Source organism: Oncorhynchus mykiss, chromosome 3, assembly GCF_013265735.2.
Source record: "Oncorhynchus mykiss isolate Arlee chromosome 3, USDA_OmykA_1.1, whole genome shotgun sequence".
Lineage (NCBI taxonomy): Eukaryota > Metazoa > Chordata > Actinopteri > Salmoniformes > Salmonidae > Oncorhynchus > Oncorhynchus mykiss.
In genome coordinates this window covers 56,667,764-56,692,997 of record NC_048567.1, presented here as the reverse complement: position 1 = coordinate 56,692,997, position 25,234 = coordinate 56,667,764, and the positions used below count along the sequence as shown (strand labels likewise).

The following is a 25,234-nucleotide window of genomic DNA, read 5'->3' as shown; positions in this document are numbered from 1 at the left end:
GACCTTGTCGTCAGAGAGGGAGCGCTGAGAAAGAATGGCTCCCACGCCCACCTCTGACGCGTCAACCTCGACAACGAACTGTCTAGAGACGTCAGGTGTAACAAGGATAGGAGCGGATGTAAAACGATTCTTGAGGAGATCAAAAGCTCCCTGGGCGGAAACGGACCACTTAAAGCACGTCTTGACAGAAGTAAGGGCTGTGAGAGGAGCTGCCACCTGACCAAAATTACGGATGAAACGACGATAGAAGTTCGCGAAGCCGAGAAAGCGCTGCAGCTCGACGCGTGACTTAGGGACGGGTCAATCAATGACAGCTTGGACCTTAGCGGGATCCATCTTAATGCCTTCAGCGGAAATAACAGAACCGAGAAATGTGACGGAGGAGGCATGAAAAGTGCACTTCTCAGCCTTCACAAAAAGACAATTCTCTAAAAGGCGCTGGAGGACACGTCGAACGTGCTGAACATGAATCTGGAGTGACGGTGAAAAAATCAGGATATCGTCAAGGTAAACGAAAACAAAGATGTTCAGCATGTCTCTCAGGACATCATTGACTAATGCCTGAAAGACAGCTGGAGCGTTAGCGAGGCCGAAAGGAAGAACCCGGTATTCAAAGTGCCCTAACGGAGTGTTAAACGCCGTCTTCCACTCGTCCCCCTCCCTGATGCGCACGAGATGGTAAGCGTTACGAAGGTCCAACTTAGTGAAAAACCTGGCTCCCTGCAGGATCTCGAAGGCTGAAGACATAAGAGGAAGCGGATAACGATTCTTCACTGTTATGTCATTCAGCCCTCGATAATCTATGCAGGGGCGCAGAGACCCGTCCTTCTTCTTGACAAAAAAAAACCCCGCTCCGGCGGGAGAGGAGGAGGGGACTATGGTACCGGCGTCAAGAGCTACAGACAAATAATCTTCGAGAGCCTTACGTTCGGGAGCCGACAGAGAGTATAGACTACCCCGGGGGGGGGTGGTTCCCGGAAGGAGATCAATACTACAATCATACGACCGGTGTGGAGGAAGAGAGGTGGCCCTGGACCGACTGAACACCGTGCGCAGATCGTGATATTCCTCCGGCACCCCTGTCAAATCACCAGGCTCCTCCTGTGAAGAAGAGACAGAGGAAACAGGAGGGATAGCAGACATTAAACATTTCACATGACAAGAGACGTTCCAGGAGAGGATAGAATTACTAGACCAATTAATGGAAGGATTATGACAAACTAGCCAGGGATGGCCCAAAACAACAGGTGTAAAAGGTGAACGAAAAATTAAAAAAGAAATGGTTTCACTATGATTACCAGAAACAGTGAGGGTTAAAGGTAGCGTCTCACGCTGAATCCTGGGGAGAGGACTACCATCCAGGGCGAACAAGGCCGTGGGCTCCTTTAACTGTCTGAGAGGAATGTCATGTTCCCGAGCCCAGGTCTCGTCCATAAAACAGCCCTCCGCCCCAGAGTCTATTAAGGCACTGCAGGAAGCTGACGAACCGGTCCAGCGTAGATGGACCGACAAGGTAGTGCAGGATCTTGAAGGAGAGACAGGAGTAGTAGCGCTCACCAGTAGCCCTCCGCTTACTGACAAGCTCTGGCCTTTTACTGGACATGAAGTGACAAAATGACCAGCGGAACCGCAATAGAGACAGAGGCGGTTGGTGATTCTCCGTTCCCTCTCCTTAGTCGAGATGCGGATACCTCCCAGCTGCATGGGCTCAGCACCCGAGCCGGCAGAGGAAGATGGTAGTGATGCGGAGAGGGGGGCGACGGAGAGCGCGAGCTCCTTTCCACGAGCTCGGTGACGAAGATCAACCCGTCGCTCAATGCGAATAGCGAGTTCAATCAAGGAATCCACGCTGGAAGGAACCTCCCGGGAGAGAATCTCATCCTTTACCTCTGCGCGGAGACCCTCCAGAAGACGAGCGAGCAAGGCCGGCTCGTTCCAGCCACTGGAGACAGCAAGAGTGCGAAACTCAATAGAGTAGTCTGTTATGGATCGATTGCCTTGACATAGGGAAGACAGGGCCCTGGAAGCCTCCTCCCCAAAAACAGATCGATCAAAAACCCGTATCATCTCCTCCTTAAAGTCCTGATACTGGTTAGTACACTCAGCCCTTGCCTCCCAGATTGCCGTGCCCCACTCACGAGCCCGTCCAAAAAGGAGAGATATGACGTAGGCGACACGAGCAGTGCTCCTGGAGTAAGTGTTGGGCTGGAGAGAAAACACAATATCACACTGGGTGAGGAACGAGCGGCATTCAGTGGGCTCCCCAGAGTAACACGGCGGGTTATTGATTCTGGGCTCCGGAGATTCGAAAGCCCTGGAAGTGGCCGGTGGATCGAGGCGGAGATGGTGAACCTGTTCTGTGAGGTTGGAGACTTGGGTGGCCAGGGTCTCAACGGCATGTCGAGCAGCAGACACTTCCTGCTCGTGTCTGCCTAGCATCGCTCCCTGGATCCCGACGGCTGAGTGGAGAGGATCCGAAGTCGCTGGGTCCATTCTTGGTCGGATTCTTCTGTTACGGTGCGTGAATGAGGACCCAAAAGCGAATTAACTTAAACAGAGCTTCTTTAATTACCAAACATAGGTAGGCTCAGACGGACCGGCAGATTCCGACAGGACAAGACAAGGTTACAGCAAACATGACGACAGTCTGGTTCAGGCATGAAACACAACAAACAAGAATCCGACAAGGACAGGAACAAAAACAGAGAGAGATATAGGGGACTAATCAGAGGGAAAAAGGGAACAGGTGGGAAGAGGGGTGACGAGGTGGTTAGGAGGAGACAAGGCACAGCTGGGGGAAAGAGGGGGAGAAAAGGTAACCTAACAACGACCAGCAGAGGGAGACAGGGTGAAGGGAAAGGACAGAGACAAGACACAACATGACAGTACATGACACAGGTGTCACTCCAATTATCCCCTGTGTATTTATACCTGTGTTCTCTGTTTGTCTGTTGCCAGTTTGTTTTGTTTCGTTAAGCCTACCAGCAGTTTTCCCTCCGTTCCTGTCTCTCGATTGTTCCTGTTTTCTTATTTTCCCAGTGTTGACCATTTCTGCCTACCTGCCGTCCTGTACCCTTGCCTCACCTATCTGGATTACTGACTCCTGCCTTCCCTTGACCTGTCTTTTGCCTGCCCCTGTTGGATTAAAAAACTGCTGTCACTTCGACATTGTCTTCATCTGGGTCTTACCTGAAACGTGATACACTGCATGTTTCTTTGGCATGCCTAGTTGCCAGGTCTTTTTGTGCTTTAGTCAACTTCTCTATCATTTATAGCCATGCTAAACATTCCTGAAGAATGAAAAAGATAAACAACAGCAGTTCTATATGTTTAAATAGTTGATATAATATAATACATTAGGTTCTGTCAACAAAATCATAGACAATAATAATAAACAATTAAATCATTATAATCAGTAAACTCTTCAAGCATTGTGTGAGCCTCTGAAAACTAGCGATTAAATTCTTGCTTCCTCTGTCCTTGTTTCCTCCACTCCTTGCTTCTCCTTGAAAGTGCAAGTGCACTCCTCTCCCCAAATGCGCTTTGAGAGTGAGGCAAGGAATGGGATAATCAAAACATATCCTTGATTCTTCGCGTCCTCTCTCCTCACCTCCTCTCTCCTCACCTCCTTTTCAAAACCCATTGGATAAGGTCAGAGGGGAAGGACCTCTGACCTTCTCATCCAATGGGTTTTGAGAAGGAGATGAGAGAGGATATGACGAATCAAGGAAATGAAATTGACATTCTCCCAGGGACAGAGGAAGTAAGTATTTGACAGGTATTAAAGCACCCATGCAGTCTTTGTAATTGTACTTATTAAATCATCACTGTATGTCTAAATCACTGTGGTTATTTAATGAAAATAACGCCAAAATATATTTTATCATTTACTTCCCTGATCCTCCTTTGGTACATGAAATGCTCAGTTTTGTGTGGGCATTAGGAAACAAATTAGAAGATATTTACATACACTAGCTGATAGGATAGTCTGGAGCCCACCCCCTTACCCAGATGAACAGTCATTAGTCTATTATAATCAGGTCACATTGTGACATCCTGATTTGGGTGAAAAGTTCCATCCCACCTGAACATGTTGAAATTCCAGGCATTTTTTTCAAATAGCTCTTACACAAATAGGGCATTATTATAATTTTCACAAATTCAGTGTGTAATTTTGACCTCATAGAAGGCCCGGGACGATACCAGTACCGCAATACTCGTTAGTTTCGTGTTGCAAACATGTTGTCCTCCAGAGTCACATGTATTTATTTTCCAAGCTATAGCACACAATATGTTAACTACAGCAGGTTTTTAAAGGACCAAAGAATTATTCACATCCTTGCTTCATTCCAGCTAGTTAGATGTGCAACCGCTGACTAACTATAGGTTGGGGAATATCTCTAGTCTAGCAATAGATACTGTTGCTTTGGCGGTATGGCATCATTGAATGAGTTTACCAATGGTTAGTTAGGTAGCTAGGATATATCAGTCAGCTAACCATTTACAGTTACATCAGTTCATTAATAAGTCAACAGCAATATCCAGGAATTTTACAGGATCAAGTTCAACGTGTAATTCAATTGTTAAATTATTAGTATATGATGTAAAGACAAACATCAGTATCATAAATGTAAGGGAAGAAAAGTAGTGTTTTACGTCACATGATTTTTGCCAAATCTGTGAAGACTCCAAGCATGAGAAATAGTTGAACCTTTTGATTAAACTCATGAATTATACTTAATGTATCTATGTTCCCCCTTCATATCTTAATGTTTTCACATGAAAAGGCAAATTATTATGAACGACTTTGTAACAGCTCCAAAAAGTTGTCCACTACAAGAAATGCTCACTGGTACCCTAGTTTTTAGAAAGACCCACATACAACACAATGCCACCGTCTCGAACCGAGCCACAGTCATTATGTTCAAGTTGTTTTATGCCTATTCATGGGAGCACTCCTGATACAAGCATCATCTTGGGATCTCACATAAACATACAGCTCAACAGTGGAGACCTGCTGGGACCTACAGTATATAAACAGGGGGAGATCTGATGTGCTAAAAACAACAGGATGGTGAGGAAGAGAAACAATTACAACAGCCTGTTCCCACACACTCATTTCAAAAAGAGCCTATTTTCACAGAAAATGCAATTAGATATAGGGTCACATGTCTGTATCACAAACACTCTCTGACCAATATAATCAAAGTTTCAAAAAAGAAAAATAAAGGGGATTTGAATGATCCATTCTAGCCTATGGGAAAGAGGCGGTATTGAGTGGAGTTTTGCTTTTGAGTTATTTTATTTTTTTCCACGGTTCAATCATTAATTTACAAGCCCTTAAACTTCAATGGTGGACTGATGCACGGTTTCCATTAGCCAGATTTGTAAAGCAGAGGTTCTTGGGAAGAGCACATTGTTAGGGCAGATGTTTATAAGTAGTACAGGGACTGGTAAACACAGTGAGCGAGAGAACAAGCCAGAAAATGACAAAGTAAGAGAGAGAGAGAGAGAGAGAGAGAGAGAGAGAGAGAGAAAGAACACAGCCAAGCGAAAGAGGGCACAACGGCACGCACAATGGGTCACCAGGCCATTGTATTTGAGGTTTGGTAGGGCACCGTGAAGTCATGCTTTTTCTTTTTAAATATTTTTCCTATCTTTTTTCTGTAACTGTGTGTACAATATTGTATTTAAGTATGTCTTTCCAGAAGAGGCTTAAGTTTAGTATCCTTTTACTAAAATAAACTGGGATTAAGAACTGCCGGTCCAAAGTCATTTACCAGTGTGCATTCTAAATGGCCCTGCTCAAAAGTAGTGCACCATTTAGGGAATAGTGCCATTTGGGATGTACCCCTAGTTTCATTGAATAGTTTTTGGGATCCTACATACGGAGCACCATTTCATGTTTGGCCTCGGAGAGGGGCTCTCAAACACAAGCTCCTTCTGGCATTGTAATAGACATTATGAGTTTGATTCTAATCTTTGAATAAAATGACAAATGTAGGCCTATTGGGATGTGCTGCTTCTTTATAACAGACCTCACTATTTAATCGAGCTATATGTAACAAGTTGCAGCGATGGGACAAAACTGTAACTACCAATTGGATGCCATGAAATTGGGGAGAAAAAAGGGGTAAAAAATAAAAAATGGAAATACATTATAATAATAATACAAAAAAATAAAGAAAATGTCCTTAAAATATCTACAGTAATAGTGGATAAATCGTTTATCACAATATATATTTTTTAAATGTATTGAGACCACACAAAAATGCATTCTAATGGTGCAGCCTCATTATTGGTCAACAAAAGACTGACCATCTCTTGTTGTCAAATTGACTGGGGCCAGCAAATCTCTTGTTGTCAAATTGACTGGGGCCAGCAAATCTCTTGTTGTCAAATTGACTGGGCCCAGCAAATCTCTTGTTGTCAAATTGACTGGGGCTGAGTGATTTGTAGATATTTGACACTTGCCATTTGCTGGCCCCAGTCAATTTGACAACAAGAGATTTGCTGGCCCCAGTCAATTTGACAACAAGAGATTTGCTGGCCCCAGTCAATTTGCCCACAAGAGATGGTCAGTCTTTTGTTGACCATAGACTTGAGAAGAATTGGGTTGGAAACATGGGGTTATTTTGTTATAGATATTTTGTAAAGGAAAAACAACAAGTCTAGGCTGCTAAATGACAAAAATGTGGACCAATAAAAAGGTTGCACCATTAGAATGCAAAATAAAAAGTTTTGTGGAAATTGAGAAACACTACGTCCATTACTACTGTAAATAAAAATGTGAGGTAAGAAAAAGCTATATGTATATAGCTCCTTTAAATGTGTATTTTTTTCTTACCTCAAATTTGTTGGATTATAAACATCCTCCGTAATTTAAGTGGCAGAGCAAAAAGTTATGTTGGGCATTTGAGCAATTTCCTCACTCTGACACAATAAATATAATTCACATTTAAAATAAGACAAGTGTTGATTGCATCTATCATAAACTGATATGACCCTAGAAACGCAATACTATATGTTTTTCCTTTGCAAATTATCTATAACAAAAAAAAACCATGTTTCCAACCCAATTCTTCTCAAGTCTACAAACCCTAAACAGTCAACAACACTGTCACTTCAAAAGGATGTAGATATGTGGCACTTCCATTCTGACCCATAATTCTAGAACATCTTCTAGAAGTTATTTTACCTAAATTCTTAAATTCTTAAAACTTCCGTTTTACCCAGTGAGCTCTGATTTCCTTCTTAGAAGTGTTTTTCCTCTCTCTAAAATGTTAATTGGATGCTTTTACTACTGGTCTTCTCCATGATAACAACTAGGGGACTGAGCAATGGTCAATCGAGACCGTTTCCATAGTAACAAGCATCAGCAGCATCTCAAGACAAACTCGGGCATCTTGATCAGTCAGTCACTGTCCGATGAAAAGGCATTGGATGTGTGAAATGTACAATAGAGCACAGTACAAATGAGTTATGCAATAATGACAGACACATTACGGTGTTCATTTCCTAATGAGTAGTATCCTAGGCTAGGTCATTTGTGAGAATTAGAATTATATACAATAAAATACGCCTTTGACTCAGCAAGTTTTATCCAAACAGGCCACTTGTCACTTGATGGAATGTCCCCCCAAAAATCTATCTTTATACTTTATTTGGTAGACTCATCCATGCGTGAAGTTACTAGAAAAGTTATTGATTTATGAATGCTTAATACATGCGTAGCCTAATAAAAACGTTATAAAACAGGACCTACCTGCTTCCATATAAAGGCATCCCTTTCGTTTAACTTCCAAGACACCGCCACATGGATGGTAGACAGTATAACTCCAGTGATAACCGCAGCCCGCATCCGAACCGGGAGCAGAGTGTAGATGACATGGATAAAGAACACCGTCCACCAAATTCCCTCAGAACCACTTTGCGGCTGAACAAGCAGCACCCCGATCACTTGTACAACCAGCACGACTAGAATGACCACATAGCAGACTATCCACATGTGGTCCTGATGAAACCCGTTCCGATTGCACACAACCATCAATATGAGGATAAGTAAGATGGCTAAGGAAAAGACCACCACGTAAGTTATCCTGCATACTCCCCCCGCGCAATGGAATGTCAGCATGACCGCGCACATGAGCACCAAAACGGCCATGAGCATGGTCAAACTGCTCTGGTTGAGTCGGAAAAAGTAACGCTGGTACAGCCTCTCCAACTTCTCCGATTGGAATTTCTTGGATCTGAAAATCTGCATCGCGCTGCTGCAGCACGCAACCATGGAAAGGTGAACTTCAGGCATGAGTTCCTCCTCGGGTTTGGAGCCCTTCACTCTCCGGTCTTCCAAGCCCAATTCCACCGATTTGGGTCTCACTTCCCCGGCTCCATCTGCGTGCCTTGGGGAAGATCGGTTGTTGTTTCGGCTCTCTTCCCCAGTCCCATGCTCTTGCCACGCAGATCTAGACCTAAAACTGACCCTGCTAACCGTTGTCGTGGCTCGTCCTGGTCCGGGCTGCTGTTCGGGATCATCATCTCCTTCCCTCCATCTGCTGTTCGACCGGGCGAGTTTTTTGCTCGGAGATCTAGCCGAGTATGGGCATCCGTTTGCAATAGACTCAGACTCGCCCCAAGCAGATCTGAGCTCAGTCCCTCCCCTCAGCCCAGGCGCACCGACTTCGGGCGGGCTCACACTGTTCGATCTGGACATTATATTTCTCAGATAAAAGTCAAAGAAAAAAGCAACACACAGGACCACACACGTGCCTGCTTATAGTCTCTTAGAAAAGCCGAATTCGCGCAAATTATTGTTCTTGCTACAATGTTGTTACATTGTCACAATGGTTTCTTAAATGACAGGTCTATGACATTCCTGAGAAATCCGTGATGACTGAATTCAGAAAATGTTGAAGTCAATTAAATGTGTCCAGTTACATGTCCATTATGATAGGGAAAATGTATGTCCATGATACTTTTGAAAATGTGACGCATAGGCCTATTGATGACTGGGGATAACTTTGGCCGCAGATGGCAAAATGCTCTTGAAAATCACTTAAAAACAATTAAATTAGATGTCATCTGGGACATATGCTGTAACAACAAACAGACCTCTAGTGTAGAATACATTTCCAGGAGGACTTCGTTTTACATAATTCATTATAATCCAAATATAAACTCTGTATGCAGAAATGTTGTTAATTATAGGCCAAGGCCATGGAATAAAAAGACTATACAACTCCAATAGTTGGCCATACCAACATCTGTCATGTTGTGAATCTGTAATACCTCCCCAAGCACTTTCTTTTGCCTTGATGTAAAATGAATTATAAGAAAAAACGTGATGATGTGGGGGACAATCCCACGTCGACGTCAAAGCTACATTAGTTGAGCGTCTCCTTCAGGGCTAGAACTGAACCTGTGCATCTCATTGCAGCCTTGTCGAAGCTTGGTTGGTTACATCCTAATTGCGAAACCGTCACATCCCGACCCTCACGCGCTTTCATTGACCAGCGGAGGAGAGAAAGACTCGACGTTTAAACACATACAAAAGCCAGAGCATCCCCCAAAAAAACGTTTCTCCACGGTATTATTACTGCATCTGTATGTTAAACTCTGCCCAGAATTAACGAGCTGTCACGACCACATAACAGCCGACCACCAGCGACTGCACACAAAATCCCTGAAGACTCAATCTGGTGTTGATCCATACGATTCATGCAGCACACATCACCCAACGTTACCACCGCGTTTGGTCCTAGTTCAACCCCTTTTTGGATTCCTGCGACGTCGAATAACACAACAGACTGACCAGAAGAAGAAACCATTCTGAGCGTACTCCCAGTGGGCTATGATAGGGAGTCATGCATTACATTGCACGCTATTGATCAGGCAGGCATCGGACGGTTTATTACCATTGCTGGTTGCTGTTAGGTTTTCATTCAACCAAGTCTGATTCCCAAAATCAGCCGTTTGCTCATTCCCATTGGATATGCGCGAGTATGACTTTCACTTTAAAGCTTTTCATTGGCTTTCGACCATGTCAGTTGGAGATGCGACTCCTGCGCGTTCTCCCCCGCATTTGGATGAATGGGCGGATCTGTGATCACAGCTGGACCTCAAACGCAAACGATTAACCCTTAACGCAAACGAAAACCCACATGTTTTCTATTTGGTGTTGTATATTGACATGTAAATCGAAATACCTAATTGATTACATGGGTGTGACTTCTGCCACTCTGGTAACTGAGGGACAGTTTCCATTTTTATGGTCTAGACTTGGGCCTGGAGGAGACTGCTATGCATTTCAAATCAAATCAAATTGTATGGATCACATACACATATTTAGCAAATGTTATTGCAGGTGTAGTGACAAGTGGTGGGCAAATTTTTATTCTAGGGTTTGTTGTGATACTGTAATGACTATCCGGGCCTGTTCTCTCTGTTACAAACAGCTATGTGTACTTGGGGGTGTTCTCCTGAGAGGAGCTCTCTGGCACATGTATAGCTCTATCTCTTCTATATGGCATTAGAAAACCAGAAACCCAAGATCCCAATTCCACCAAGTCACAGTTTTATATATCCTATGTTCTTTGTCTTTGATCACCTCATAAACCAATTGCATGAATTACAACCAGGAGAGACAATATGCTACTGTGTCAACTATCTATATCGTGTTGCAGGCAGCGCGTCCTATGAACAGCTTGTTCTAAATGTGGCCATTTTATGTTATAAGCCTCATAATGACACTGGCTGTGTGTCAATTTACGTATTATTTAACCTAACCTCTTGAAAGTCGGATAGTGTATCTGTTTCCCTTGCCAGGGACAGTACATTCTGGAAACAAGCGTAACAGGATCGCTGAAACACACACAATAGGAGAAACATGATCACTGGGTTCAACATAAGAGAAAGGCATTATGGCATACAGTATCGCTGCCTTTGTTGGTGAGCGAAACAAAAGGCTTAGAACAAAACAAACACAAACACACACTGTAGGTAAGTGCACCGTGCCTGTGATGTGTCTTTCCCACAACCTTACTCTCGTGGCTGTCATTCAAGCATAAGAAACGACATATACCAACCAGCTCATTCATTCTAATGGTTCATGATTAACAGTTGTAACAGTTACAGTGAGGTCCAAGAGGTATTTGGACAGTGACACATTTGTTGTTGTATTGCCTCTGTAGCTGTTTGTGTTTCTGTATTTTTCTCACTCATCGTTATTCACAATTCATTCAGAGCTATCCGTAATCATGGTAAAAACATATTCTATTCTTATTTACAATAAGAGTGACTCCAAAGTGACTCCAAAATGACACAATACGTTACTTACCCATTAATTTCTATTGGTCACAAAAAAAAATATGAAACAAAACCAAAACAAACAGTAAATGCTTCCAACAAGTTTGTCGAGTCACAAGCTTGATGTAATCATTGCATGCTATGAATATGGAACAAAATACTAAACTTTGTACTACTTTAATATACATATAAGTGAATTTGTCCCAATACTTTTGGTCCCCTAAAATGGGGGGACAATGTACAAAAAGTGTTGTAATTTCTAAACGGTTCACAAGATATGGATGAAAATACCCTTAAATTAAAGCTGTCAGTCTGCAATTTAACCTCATAGTCATTGTATCATTTCAAATCCAAAGTGCTGGAGTACAGAGACGAAACAACAACAACATTCTCACTGTCCCGATACTTTTGGAGCTCACTGTATATTACTGTAGGAATCACAGTAGGGATTAAACCTGTATTCAATGGGGATTCGGGAAATGTGAGACTCCCCCCACATTTTCCTCTTCGATTGGAAACCGATGCCTTTGCATGTACCTGGAGAAACCAAAAATACAGAGACCCTGGCCTGTATGCAGCATCAGCATGTGTTTCTGTCCTCTGTGTTGATGTACGGGGGTCGTGGTTATCCATTGGGAATAAGGTCAATATTGAACAACAGGAATCTGATTATGGGATCAAATTATTTTGCAAATGTGTGTAGTTCAGTCCTTGGGCTGTTCTTGTCTATTGATGTTCTGTATTATGTCATGTTTCATGTTTTATGTGGACTCGAGGAAGAGTAGCTGCTGCTTCAGCAACCGCTAATGGGGATCCTAATACAACACTAAACACAGTCATCCACACCTGCACTGGCACCTGCAAAAAAAATTACTGAATAAAGGTATTTACCAAGGGTGAAAGGGTCCAACATTAGCATACATAGCTTTGGTGTAGAACACTACTGCCATCATGTGAGAGGTAAAATAATAACACACTTAATAAAACAGACTGTAGGGACAGACAGACAGACGGACAGGACAGACATACAACACAAGTACACTAATTGGATCACAGAAGTCCATATAGATGTAGATCATCAAAACAAGAATCAAAATACAGAGAAAAAACAGGAAATCTCTTTTGCTTCCATGTTAAGTTTATTGTAAATATATAGTTATATAACTAATCATACTTATACAAAGTTTGCTGGTCCCATGCAAAACATTTTTTTTTATCAAAAAGATCAACATACTGTAGTTTTGTTTAGTAGAACCAGTGTGTAGAGTAGTATTGTGGCATGCTTTTTCCATACTGTAAGTTATACCAAAGTATCACCACTTCGAATGATGAATGGACATTTATTTCCTCCTACATGCAATTTTACAGAGTTGCACTCCTGCCTCTAGAGGAAGTTTCCAACAATCCTGGCCATGCTTACAAAACATCCTCCGATACCGTAGGCCCAGGGCAATGTTAAATCAAGTTAGTTGGGATGTTGGGTGGTTGTTGATGTACTAAAGGCATCTTCAGTTCACCTTGCTGCTCATCTCTTTCATAAGAGTGTAGACTACATGTTAGGCCAACAAAGAACAGAAACATAGGAACTCAACTATCAGGACAGCAGGACATTTTAAGAATGGGAGGAAAACAAACATTATGTCGGGGAAGAATCCCTTGCAAAGTGTAGGCCTTTCACAGCGTAATTCAGGATATAATAAACATACTGTTACACATCCCAAAGAGCATCAGGGCAATACCAGTGTCAGGCAACTCCTGATCAATGTCTAAAACTGCATGCAGTGAGATGCAGTCCCACAGACATGGAAGCAAAAGGGTGATCACTACTCAAACACAACACAACCTCAACACTTTCTATTAAGCTAAAGTCCACAAAATCTAGTTTGTCTTTCACATTAGTTCTACAACAATTTATTAGGAAAAACTAAAACCAAATTATTAGAGTTTTCAGTGTTAATGCAGTGCAGTTACTGTTTGCATCCACATTGATAACCGTTAAGGTTTTACATTGTACTCAGTTACCTTCTCCTGAGTCAGAGGTGGACAAAAACTCTGAACCACACACACGCAAACGCCTGACTCTCTACATTATTAGATTTAAAGAGCCAGCCCGCAGTTGAAACATTAACAAAGCAGGCACCCCACAACTGTTTTGGTAAAAAGCTGAGGAATGGAGAAATGTAACAACTTTCAAATTCATAGACAGGGCTATGGATACAAGGACTGATCATCCATGATATCAAAATGATGTTTTGAGTTTACAGTGTTTGTTTATATTTCTATTTTTAACAAATATTGGAGTAAAACAAGCTTATATTTTGGGTTCTGATGGGGTACAACAGTTGAACTAAGCTCATAAGGCATTTATAAGTTATATTCTTCAAGATACCTATTGTATGTATATAGCTTTAATTTATAAGTCAAAAATAAATGTAGCAACTGCAGATTGCCTCTTTAAGTCATTGGAAATGCAGGACTACAAGCTCTCTAATCTAATGGACTCGTGTCCATGCAAGCGTCCTGTTTTTATATTATTATTTTTTAAATGTAACCTTTAATTAACTAGGCAAGTCAGTTAAGAAGAAATTCTTATTTACAATGATGGTCTACACCGGCCAAACCTGGACGACGCTGGGCCAATTGTGCGCCGCCCTATGTCCCATAGGGTCAATCACGGCCTGGATTCGAACCAGGGTGTCAGTAGTGACGCCTCTAGCACTGAGATGCAGTGCCTTAGACCGCTGCATCACTCGGGAGCCCAGTGTCTGACAGTGCATGTCCTGGCACCCTACTGTAGTTCAGAACAAACAGTCAATAAATAAAGTGTGAGTATTGGCTCATTTGTGGTTAACCCTTCAACATGTTTTCCAGGCAATGTCCACCAGTGTCTTGGTCCAACATCACACCATGACAATTTGAGAACCACCTTAAGTTTAAAGCTTGAGTAAATAAATGAGTTCCCTCAGAAAATATACACAAGAAAGCAAAGTAACTGTAAAACTGGTTGGCTTATCGACATACTATCCACTCTAGGTCATGGAGGCCTACCCCTACTTCAAACAAAGATTTACAAATCAATACCCAACCCACAATCAACATAATATGATTCTAAAGAAACCCAAATGGTCCAAATTATTAACAAATATTGTCAACACAAAAAATCCAAAACATAAAAGCAAAAAGCTATCTTATGACAATAAGCACTGAATTGCTGCAGTTAGTTGAGTATTTGAAAATAAGTATTGGAAAACAAAACTATGTAAAGCACAGAATAAAGAAAAGCTTTATTACACCAAATGGAATGTGATCAGAAGTTCTGCAGGTGAAAAATCTAGTCGCAGAAATAAATTACTTAAACAGGCATAGTCCTCCGTTGAGTCAGACAAATATGGAACCCTCCATCCATCCTAACAAAGGACAACTATTCATTAGAGCACAAAGCATGGTAGCATCCCAAATTACACTATTCCCTAAATAGTACTATATAGGGAATAGGCTTCCAGTTGGGATGCACCCAGGGATAGAAGGGGGGGGGGGGGGGGGGGTTCTAGTGTTTGTCTTCTACTGAACTATGAGAGAAGAAGGCATTGATTGTATCAGTGCATTCAGCACATTATGACCAGAGTCATAGGCAACAGCACAGCATTCTGCTGCCTCTCAAAGGGGCCAGTGCAACGGAACTGGATCATCATCACATTTACAAAACAGTTTTTGAGTAAGTAGCATTTTGATAACATGGTAACTGCATTTACGGACAAAGAAAACGAAAAGCAGTTGGTATATTGTAAATGACAAGAGCATCTTAATAGCCAGGCAACAGCCCAAAACCGAACCAACTGATTAGCAAGAACCATTGTTAGATCGATCATCCCCATTCCCCATGTTATTTTCTTGATCTGAAAAAGAGTTGAGTTTCTTGGTATTTCAACAAGCAGACATATTTAATTGGTCAGGCATGTTTTTTCTTTTTTTAAAGGTTATCTCGTCTTTTTCCACTCCTCCCCGTGGCATGATGTGATCAGTCTGCCGTGTGTTTGCTGTGTTTACTCTGTTTTGTACTCTTCCACGTGGGCCAGGACTTTCTTTCTCTGACGCATCATGTGGAAGTAGAGCTGGGGAAACACTGGGGAAACACCGGGAGGACAACATAGTCAGATAAAAAAAAAACAAGTAACCATAGAATCATACGCAGAATTAAGTACAGACACCTTAAAACATATTTATGAGTTATTTCACAACATTTAAAAAGCCCACATCTAGACAAACAAGCACTAAGTGCAAGGTAGAGCATTAGAATTCACAGCGCAAAGCATCTTACAGTGAATTGTAATGCATTACTTCACACTTAGTGCTCGCTTGTCTAGATGTTCGCTTTTTGTCATTCATGAAATGCATCTCCCCTACATACTCAATCCAACACATCACTGGTGTACTACTGAAATAGTAAATCAGTGAACTATTGTAGCGAGTAGGACGGGGAGATGCAATGTGGCGAGAGACAGAGAAAGAGAGAAAGACAGAGAGACTTACGTGGAATGTAGGAGACCATAGTGAGGATGAGGAAGGTGTAGTAGTCAAAGGAGAAGTTGTACTTGTTAGGTAGAGTGACAGAGTAGAGACCTGTCTTCTGCACATAGGGAAGGGCTGCATAGATGGTCAGCAGCTCACCTGTCACTCCCATAGGATACAGCACTAGGAAGAATGTGTACCTGGAGATAGGATGGAAGGAGTGCATTTCAATATGGACATGTACAATATACAGATTGAAAGAGGCTGCAATATCACTACTGTAGCAAATTAATTCTGCTGACTTTCAATTCATGGTGACAAGTGGTGGTGGCCCAGATCTTATGCTGCATGTTGTTTGTGCAACTGCATATTCTAATAGGGACTGGGGAAGCATGTTCTGATAGAAAACTACTCCTCCCAGACGTGTTCATTTGTTGTCATGCCCAAGTTCAGACTCTTGTTTTCTCATATTGCTATCACAATATTCATAAAAAATGTTTCTATTTAATATTTTGTCCATATCGTGCAGCTCCTCTACCTGTCATGTACCACAAACTGTCTTTATAAAGTCAACTGAAGGTGAAAAGAGTGAAGCACCACAACATTGGCTGACATTAGAAGAATCATCATCATTTGCTACCAGGCAACAAAAGGTCCTCCCCAATGAGTAGGCCTTTGTTGCCATGGTTGAGACTGAGAAAACACATTATGGATGGAGTGTCGTACACGCCCAGGTTTCTTTATATACAGCCCCGTATAACTCTGTTATGAACATATACAGTGCCTCCATAAAGTATTCATACCCCTTGATGTATTCCACATTTTGTTGTGTTACAGCCTGAATTCAACATTCATGAATTTATTTATTTTCACCCACAATACCCCATAATGACAAAGTGAAAACATGTTCTTGGAAAATTCAGGCTGTAACACAACAAAATGTAGAATAAGTCAGTATGACTACTTCCTGAAGGCACTATATAATGACAGCAGGAATGGCATAACAATTTTTTAGAAGGGATTAAAAACATTTTCTTTACTAGATATCTTCTTATAATTTCTGATGTTTGGAAGACATTTGTTTGTCAACTTGTCTAGGCCTATAATAATTAGAAGGCAACTCTTCTGTCATTACATGTTGCCCTGGAACAGGGTTACCCAACCCTCTCCTCGGGGCCCGCCCAGACGTTTCATATTTTTGTTTTAACCCTAAACTGGCACACCTGATTCGATGGGTCAAAGCCTTGATGATTTGTCAAGACTAATTGAATCAGGTGTGCCAGTTTATGGTTAAAACTAAAATGTGAATAATCTGAAGGGGCCCTAAAAGACTAAATAAAGCCTAACTCACCACAACAATGCCTTAAATCGATAGAATAAACGCATCAATAATCTAATTGAAATCAACAAAGTTCTCTCTCTTATGTCTGCTTATCTCGCGGAGGGAGGACGTTTAGGGACCGGGGAGAAAATGCAATAATCTGAAACAGCTAAAAGATTTTCAGTGGAAGATTTCCAAATGACATCAATTTGAACGGTTATAAGGATATGAAACCTGTGAAAACAATCCAACACGTTTCTGATAATATTTCAGTTCGTATTAGATGCATATTTTATGTGCTGTGAGCTTTTATGTCGCAGAAAAGATAAGAACCGCGTGTAAACGGCCTAACTGCGCAGTCACATTCTCTCAAGATGCTCGCACCCCTACTTCCACCGTCTCGGAATGACAGAGACTCTAGTGTAAAGCATCAAAGAACTCCCCCCCCCCCCCCCCCCCCCCCCCAAATATAATATACAGTGCCTTGGAAAAGTATTCGGCCCCATTGAACTTTGCGACCTTTTGCCACATTTCAGGCTTCAAACAAAGATATAAAACTGTATTTTTTTGTAAAGAATCAACAACAAGTGGGACACAATCATGAAGTGGAACGACATTTATTGGATATTTCAAACTTTTTTAACAAATCAAAAACTGAAAAAGTGGGCGTGCAAAATTATTCAGCCCCTTTACTTTCAGTGCAGCAAACTCTCTCCAGAAGTTCAGTGAGGATCTCTGAATGATCCAATGTTGACCTAAATGACTAATGATGATAAATACAATCCACCTGTGTGTAATCAAGTCTCCGTATAAATGCACCTGCACTGTGATAGTCTCAGAGGTCCGTTTACAAGCGCAGAGAGCATCATGAAGAACAAGGAACACACCAGGCAGGTCCGAGATACTGTTGTGAAGAAGTTTAAAGCCGGATTTGGATACAAAAAGATTTCCCAAGCTTTAAACATCCCAAGGAGCACTGTGCAAGCGATAATATTGAAATGGAAGGAGTATCAGACCACTGCAAATCTACCAAGACCTGGCCGTCCCTCTAAACTTTCAGCTCATACAGGGAGAAGACTGATCAGAGATGCAGCCAAGAGGCCCATGATCACTCTGGATGAACTGCAGAGATCTACAGCTGAGGTGGGAGACTCTGTCCATAGGACAACAATCAGTCGTATATTGCACAAATCTGGCCTTTATGGAAGAGTGGCAAGAAGAAAGCCATTTCTTAAAGATATCCATAAAAAAGTGTAATTTAAAGTTTGCCACAAGCCACCTGGGAGACACACCAAACATGTGGAAGAAGGTGCTCTGGTCAGATGAAACCAAAATTGACCTTTTTGGCAACAATGCAAAACGTTATGTTTGGCGTAAAAGCAACACAGCTGAACACACCATCCCCACTGTCAAACATGGTGGTGGCAGCATCATGGTTTGGGCCTGCTTTTCTTCAGCAGGGACAGGGAAGATGGTTAAAATTGATGGGAAGATGGATGGAGCCAAATACAGGACCATTCTGGAAGAAAACCTGATGGAGTCTGCAAAAGACCTGAGACGGAGATTTGTCTTCCAACAAGACAATGATCCAAAACATAAAGCAAAATCTACAATGGAATGGTTCAAAAATAAACATATCCAGGTGTTAGAATGGCCAAGTCAAAGTCCAGACCTGAATCCAATCGAGAATCTGTGGAAAGAACTGAAAACTGCTGTTCACAAATGCTCTCCATCCAACCTCACTGAGCTCGAGCTGTTTTGCAAGGAGGAATGGGAAAAAATTTCAGTCTCTCGATGTGCAAAACTGATAGAGACATACCCCAAGCGACTTACAGCTGTAATCGCAGCAAAAGGTGGCGCTACAAAGTATTAACTTAAGGGGGCTGAATAATTTTGCACACCCACTTTTTCAGTTTTTGATTTGTTAAAAAAGTTTGAAATATCCAATAAATGTCGTTCCACTTCATGATTGTGTCCCACTTGTTGTTGATTATTCACAAAAAATACAGTTTAATATCTTTATGTTTGAAGCCTGAAATGTGGCAAAAGGTCGCAAAGTTCAAGGGGGCCGAATACTTTCGCAAGGCACTGTATATATATATATATATATATATATATATATATATACACACACACACACACACACACACACACACACACAGCTCAAAAAAGGGAACACTAAAATAACACATCCTAGATCTGAATGAATGAAATATTCATATTAAATACTTTTTTCTTTACATAGTTGAATGTGCTGACAACAAAATCACACACAAATTATCAATGGAAATCAAATGTATCAACCCATGGGTCTGGATTTGGAGTCACACTCAAAATTAAAGTGGAAAACCACACTACAGGCTGATCCAACTTTGATGTAATGTCCTTAAAACAAGTCAAAATGAGGCTCAGTAGTGTGTGTGGCCTCCACGTGCCTGTATGACCTCTCTACAATGCCTGGGCATGCTCCTGATGAGGTGGCGGATGGTCTCCTGAGGGATCTCCTCCCAGACCTGGACTAAAGCAAGACATGATGTCCCAGATGTGCTCAATTGGATTCAGGTCTGGGGAACGGGCGGGCCAGTCCATAGCATCAACGCCTTCCTCTTGCAGGAACTGCTGACACACTCCAGCCACATGAGGTCTAGCATTGTCTTGCATTAGGAGGAACCCAGGGCCAAGCGCACCAGCATATGGTCTCACAAGGGGTGTGAGGATCTCATCTCGGTACCTAATGGCAGTCAGGCTACCTCTGGCGAGCACATGGAGGGCTGTGTGGCCCCCCAAAGAAATGTCACCCCACACCATGACTGACCCACCGCCAAACCGGTCATGCTGGAGGATGTTGCAGGCAGCAGAACGTTCTCCACGGTGTCTCCAGACCCTGTCACGTCTGTAACATGTGCTCAGTGTGAACCTGCTTTCATCTGTGAAGAGCACAGGGCGCCAGTGGCGAATTTGCCAATCTTGGTGTTCTCTGGCAAATGCAAAATGCCATAATTTGCAAATAAATTCATTAAAAATCCTACAATGTGATTTTCTGGACTTTTTTTTCTCATTTTGTCTGTCATAGTTGAAGTGTACCTACGATGAAAATTACAGGCCTCTCTCATCTTTTTAAGTGGGAGAACTTGCACAATTGGTGGCTGACTAAATACTTTTTTGCCCCACTGTATATACAGTACCAGTCAAAAGTATGGCCCATAGAAACACATTAAATAACATTAATAAATAATAATAATAAATCATAAGGAATAAGGTTTTGAAGTGTCTGTCCTATAGCTATAACCCCCATTTTGAATTTAACACACAAAGTAATTCTACAGCACTTCTTTCCAATGTGAAGTGAGTGCCTCTCTCATTCAGTTGGCCAACAGGAGGAGCGGGGAGCTTTTCTTACCGTGCCCATTTGATGAGGTAGGGCAGGTGGTTGAGCAGACTGAAGGTGTAGAAGGAGTAGCGGATGATCTCTGTAATGGTCCAGGCCGATACGAAGAGCAGGACACTGTCTTCACTCTGGACCTGGGATCAGACAGGACAAACAGACAGGGGTGAGACTGGGCAGACAATTCAAAGCTAGCATGCAATAGCTTGTAGTAGATTCATTCAACTGGAAGACCGAGGGGTTATAGCAGAACCGTGCAGTTTGTTGCACCAACTATACTACGCTGTAACTCTGCATGTCATGGGAGAGAGAGAATTGTAAACACAAGATTTTAAAGAAAAAGTCAGTCTGTAAATTAACATAGTTGCAAATACTCAAACACACATATGCAGTAGAGCGTTTCAGACCTTACAAACATGTTAGTGTTATTCACCCTATTGGCTTCAAGCATGTTCACTATTTCAGGCTCACAGACCTTAAGGCATCAGCAAGTCTCTTTCTTTGGGATGAAGACAACATCTAGGGGCATTGATCCCCTGAAACCATGACCACATATTATAAAGTTGGAATATTTCTTACTGTCTCACTCCGTAATATTTTAGCTTTCAAATGTTCAAATTCACAGTGCTGATTCATCCTGATATCCCAACAGATCAAACAAACAAAACTTATCTGGAAAATAAATGGCTCGTTCCATAATTGGTGAATGGGGGGCTGAATGATTAGATGAAGAAGAGATGTACCTCTCGGACGCTGTGTGTCACAGCCCAGGTGAGGAAGACCCGAGACAACACCTGGAACCCCGTTAGAACCACAGAGGATGGAACGATCCCTGGAGCAGGAGAACACAGCATGATCATCACATTAGAAGATATGTACTGTATCACCTCAAAATACAGCTTTACCACTTCACAACAGTGATACTGAGCAAAATACATGATGAGAAGAAAAGACAAGACATCATATTTTAAATTTGTGCAAAAGTATGTCAAGTGTTGGACTATTAATTCGTAGACAGCACACAACAGCTGATATAAGATAGCAAAAAATAGAGCACACCAATTCCAGTTACAAAATTAATTGTATTACACTGACTAAGCTGTGGGCTACATGTGTGTAGTGTCTAGATTTGTCCAGCAGAGGGTAGCGCATGTCCAGACAGAGACAGACAGCTGCAATAATGAAGGTAAAGGTTAGCCTCAAATCCCCGATAATTAGTGGACTGTGAACCGGGAATGCAACGAACACAATGGAGCAGGGTCATGCTCGTTATCACATTAGTACCATCAGGCCAGGCTTATCTTAGCAGCCTGGAAAGGCTATCTCTATCTGAGGCAATGGCTCTCAGTAGGGCTTATGTCCACATGACCGGTAGAGACTACACAACTTTGACCATGAGAAGAGGGAGGAACGTCAACTTACCCACTGCACAGTGCAATATCTGAACGGAAATAAAAATAAAAACACTCAGCATAAATACAGTCACACCATATGGTCAGTGTAAATACTTTATGCAATTAATTGTATCTCCACACAGATTGTCAGTACATGAGTTTGAGACGAATTGACTTTTTTTTAATGTATGCAATTATAAACTCTGATCTCACAGCTGATTCATAATGCTCTTTAGTGAATCAAGGTTAAATATGGCAATAAGAGGTAGTCTGTCAATCCTATGATAGTGGATATGTACACCAAGACAGTTCATTCTACTGGTCAAGGACTAGATAAAAGCCAGTGCACTAGTCAAAACATAATCACTGGAAATGCCCAGTGTTTAAAGGTGTTTTTATGAATGGAGGGAGTTGTAATAAGAGCAACATGTAGACTGAGCTTGAGTTCCACTAGGCCTAATCCCTTCCCTCTGTGTTACAGTGTGGCTGGAGAGGATCACACTAACACCCTGCTAGGCCTCTGTGCTGTCTGTAAGTAGCACAGAGGTGGGAGCGGGGGAAGGCCAAGGCCAGTCACTGTGGAGGAGTTTCTATTTAAAAATACATCTGTGCTATGTGCTTGAACATTCCTGCCATTAAGTTGTATTTATACAGTAGGGGACTTACCAAATGCACCACACACAGAGAGCGATAAGGGGCTGTCCTGTTACGTGCTCTGAATAAAAGCCCAGATTTTGTTCAGTGGGGAGAAACCATTTTGTAAGGAAGTGACATAAAGGGGGCTCTACCTGAACTTGTCAAATAAGAAAAAGTTTTCAGATTTCCATTTTCTGTTGCATAATATTTTACTAGTGTACCTAATGAACATGACCCAGGTCTGACCCTGAGGCCCTACAACAGAGGCTTGGCCTACATCCACTCACCTCTAAGAGCGCACCGGTCTGGAAAAACTTCAGGGGCTTCTCTATAGAGAAGTACAGGCCGTGGTAGCTGCCTCTGACAAGGTAGGCCCGCACCAGGCCCACAGCAATGACCAGCCAGCTGGAAGAACACACACATTTCATGTTTATTTCAGTTATTTAGCCAGGATAGTCTACTCAGTAACAACTGCCACTATTTTCCAGGGAGTTCTGGGTGGAAATACATTTCTGGTATGAAATAATAGCCTCAGTTTACTCTTAGAAGACAGGGTAAAGCAAAACAGTCCAACCACACAGAACGTAGGCCTAATACCTAGATGGAAGCGGCATCTGCACAGTCATATTCTTGAATAGTCGTGATTGGTAGGAGTGACAGGTTTTGAATGTGATAGATATTAATCTACTAAAGTTAGTAATAGAAACTGAGCAGGCTATATAGCCCCTGAAAAGGCACGGTGTAGCCGTTGTAGCTGGTGCTCAATAAACTGAGTAAGTATCACAGAGGGAAAATATCACCTCACCAGCCAGGAACGGGAGAGGGAGGGTATACTGTAACGTCACCTAACTTGTTAGGACAGGAGCGCATCCAGCATTTTGCACTTGTGCAATTTCTTTCACAACAACTTGTATCATAATGCTGAGTGAAATCAGAAATACTGTCAGAACTTTTTTTGCCAAAACAACTATTTATATTAAAAATTAAAAAATAACAAATGGTGGTTGCAAAACTACATGCAGTACGCATAAAGAACAATAGCTATTACTGTACATAATGACAGCCTTTTTAAAATGATATATATTACATACAGTACCAGTTAAAAGTTTGGACACCTACTCATTCAAGGGTTTTTATTTATTTTTACTATTTTCTACATTGTAGAATAATAGTGAAGACATCAAAACCATGAAATGACACATATGGAATCATGTAGTAACCAATAAAGTGTTAAAGAAATCTAAATATATTTTAGATTTGAGATTCTTCAAAAGTAGCCATCTTTTGCCTTGATGACAGCTTTGCACACGCTTGGCATTCCAAGAGTGTGCAAAGCTGTCATCACACGCTTGGCATTCTCTTGAGAGAATGCCAAGAGGGTGCAAAGCTGTCATCAAGGCAAAGGGTGGCTACTTTGAAAAATCTAAAATATATTTTGATTTGTTTAACACTTTTTGGGTTAATACATGATTCCATATGTGTTATTTCATAGTTGTGATGTCTTCACTATTATTCTGCAATGTTATTTCATAGTTGTGATGTCCTCGCTAATATTCTGCAATGTAGAAAATAGTAAAAATAAAGGAAAACCCTTGAATGAGTAGGTTTGTCCAAACTTTTGACTGATTATTTACGCGATTACAGTTGCAACTCTAGGCAACATAGCTAATTGCGGTGTTTTGTAGGCGCGCACTAGAACTAACTGTAACCAAATACAGACAATTGATACATTTCCGATGGAGGCTGTTACAAAGTAACAACACATTAGTTCTGTGTTTGACTGAAATTATATGCTGCAATGTCGCTGAAGGCAGCACAATGAAACGAGTTATCGACAACGTGTCGCCAGCGAAGCAGAGTTGTTCACATGGGAATGATTTAATCATTAGCCTATCATTATTTCCAAAATACAAGCATTATTGAGCAAAATGGCCAGAAAAACATTTCGGAGATCGAGTTTCGTAGCAGGCGCGAGCCTTCCCATAACATTAATTATGACAGATCATGCACGCTTGCACCCCATTCTCGTCAAACAGGAAGTGTATCAGAATTGTGTACATACCCAGCTGTCATAACCACGTTATATATAACCAGATACGCCGTAGCCAGGGCACCCGGTCCCCTCTTTTTCTTCGGGGCCACATCACTGTGAGCCGTCTTCGTGGTCCCCATAGCAGGTGCTGACATGACTGAACCCCACTTGGCACTGCCCGAATAGTGTGCCAGATGCTTAGAAAATAGCAATCAGGCAGAGCTACTCTTCTAATCAGTCCACAAAATCAGGAAATGCAAGGCGTAAACTGGGCCTGCGCAATATTTTACGGGACCAGCAGCCCGCGCCCCCTACCGAAACATCACCATGAACAGTTTACTTTAGCTTAGTGATTGCTTTTGAGTTGTTAATGCCGTAGATTTGTATGGGTTTTTGGCACAAAACAAACAAAATACTGTGCGTATCGGATAGCCCATATTTCGAATTAAAACAAATCATAAATATCGTTATGGTCCTTTATGTACCACTGTTGCTGCATGTTGTTCTTTATGTGTGGTAATGTACGTAATGTGTTTTCGAACCATTCCATTTTTATTATAAGCCTTAGAAATAAGAGGAAAGGCACAATGGAATATTCACGTACCTCTTCCACCCACTGGTGGCAGTGTTACACCAGAAAAAAAAATATTTTA

At 41.8% G+C, this 25,234-nt stretch overlaps 2 protein-coding genes across 3 annotated transcripts in view; both read right to left on the bottom strand.

The window, feature by feature from the left end:
* Positions 1–9,934, bottom strand: part of adcy5 (adenylate cyclase 5) — a 135,467-nt gene extending 125,533 nt beyond the window's left edge. Inside the window, exon 1 of one of the 2 annotated variants that reach the window (XM_021597450.2) lies at positions 7,766–9,934. In XM_021597450.2, the coding sequence (XP_021453125.2) occupies positions 7,766–8,713 (948 nt within the window). In that variant the 5' untranslated portion in view covers positions 8,714–9,934. The remainder of the gene's footprint in view (positions 1–7,765) is intronic. The other variant, XM_021597451.2, reaches the window with a different exon arrangement.
* Positions 9,935–12,430: 2,496 nt separating this feature from the next.
* Positions 12,431–24,865, bottom strand: LOC110520266 (very-long-chain (3R)-3-hydroxyacyl-CoA dehydratase 2). Its single transcript, XM_021597449.2, has 7 exons — positions 24,612–24,865; positions 22,837–22,954; positions 21,942–21,960; positions 21,263–21,351; positions 20,535–20,656; positions 15,835–16,013; positions 12,431–15,427 (listed from the first exon to the last, which is right to left on the bottom strand). Exons 1-7 carry the CDS (start codon positions 24,734–24,736, stop codon positions 15,348–15,350), a joined length of 732 nt encoding a protein of 243 aa, XP_021453124.1. The 5' UTR covers positions 24,737–24,865; the 3' UTR covers positions 12,431–15,347.
* Positions 24,866–25,234: the final 369 nt, after the last annotated feature.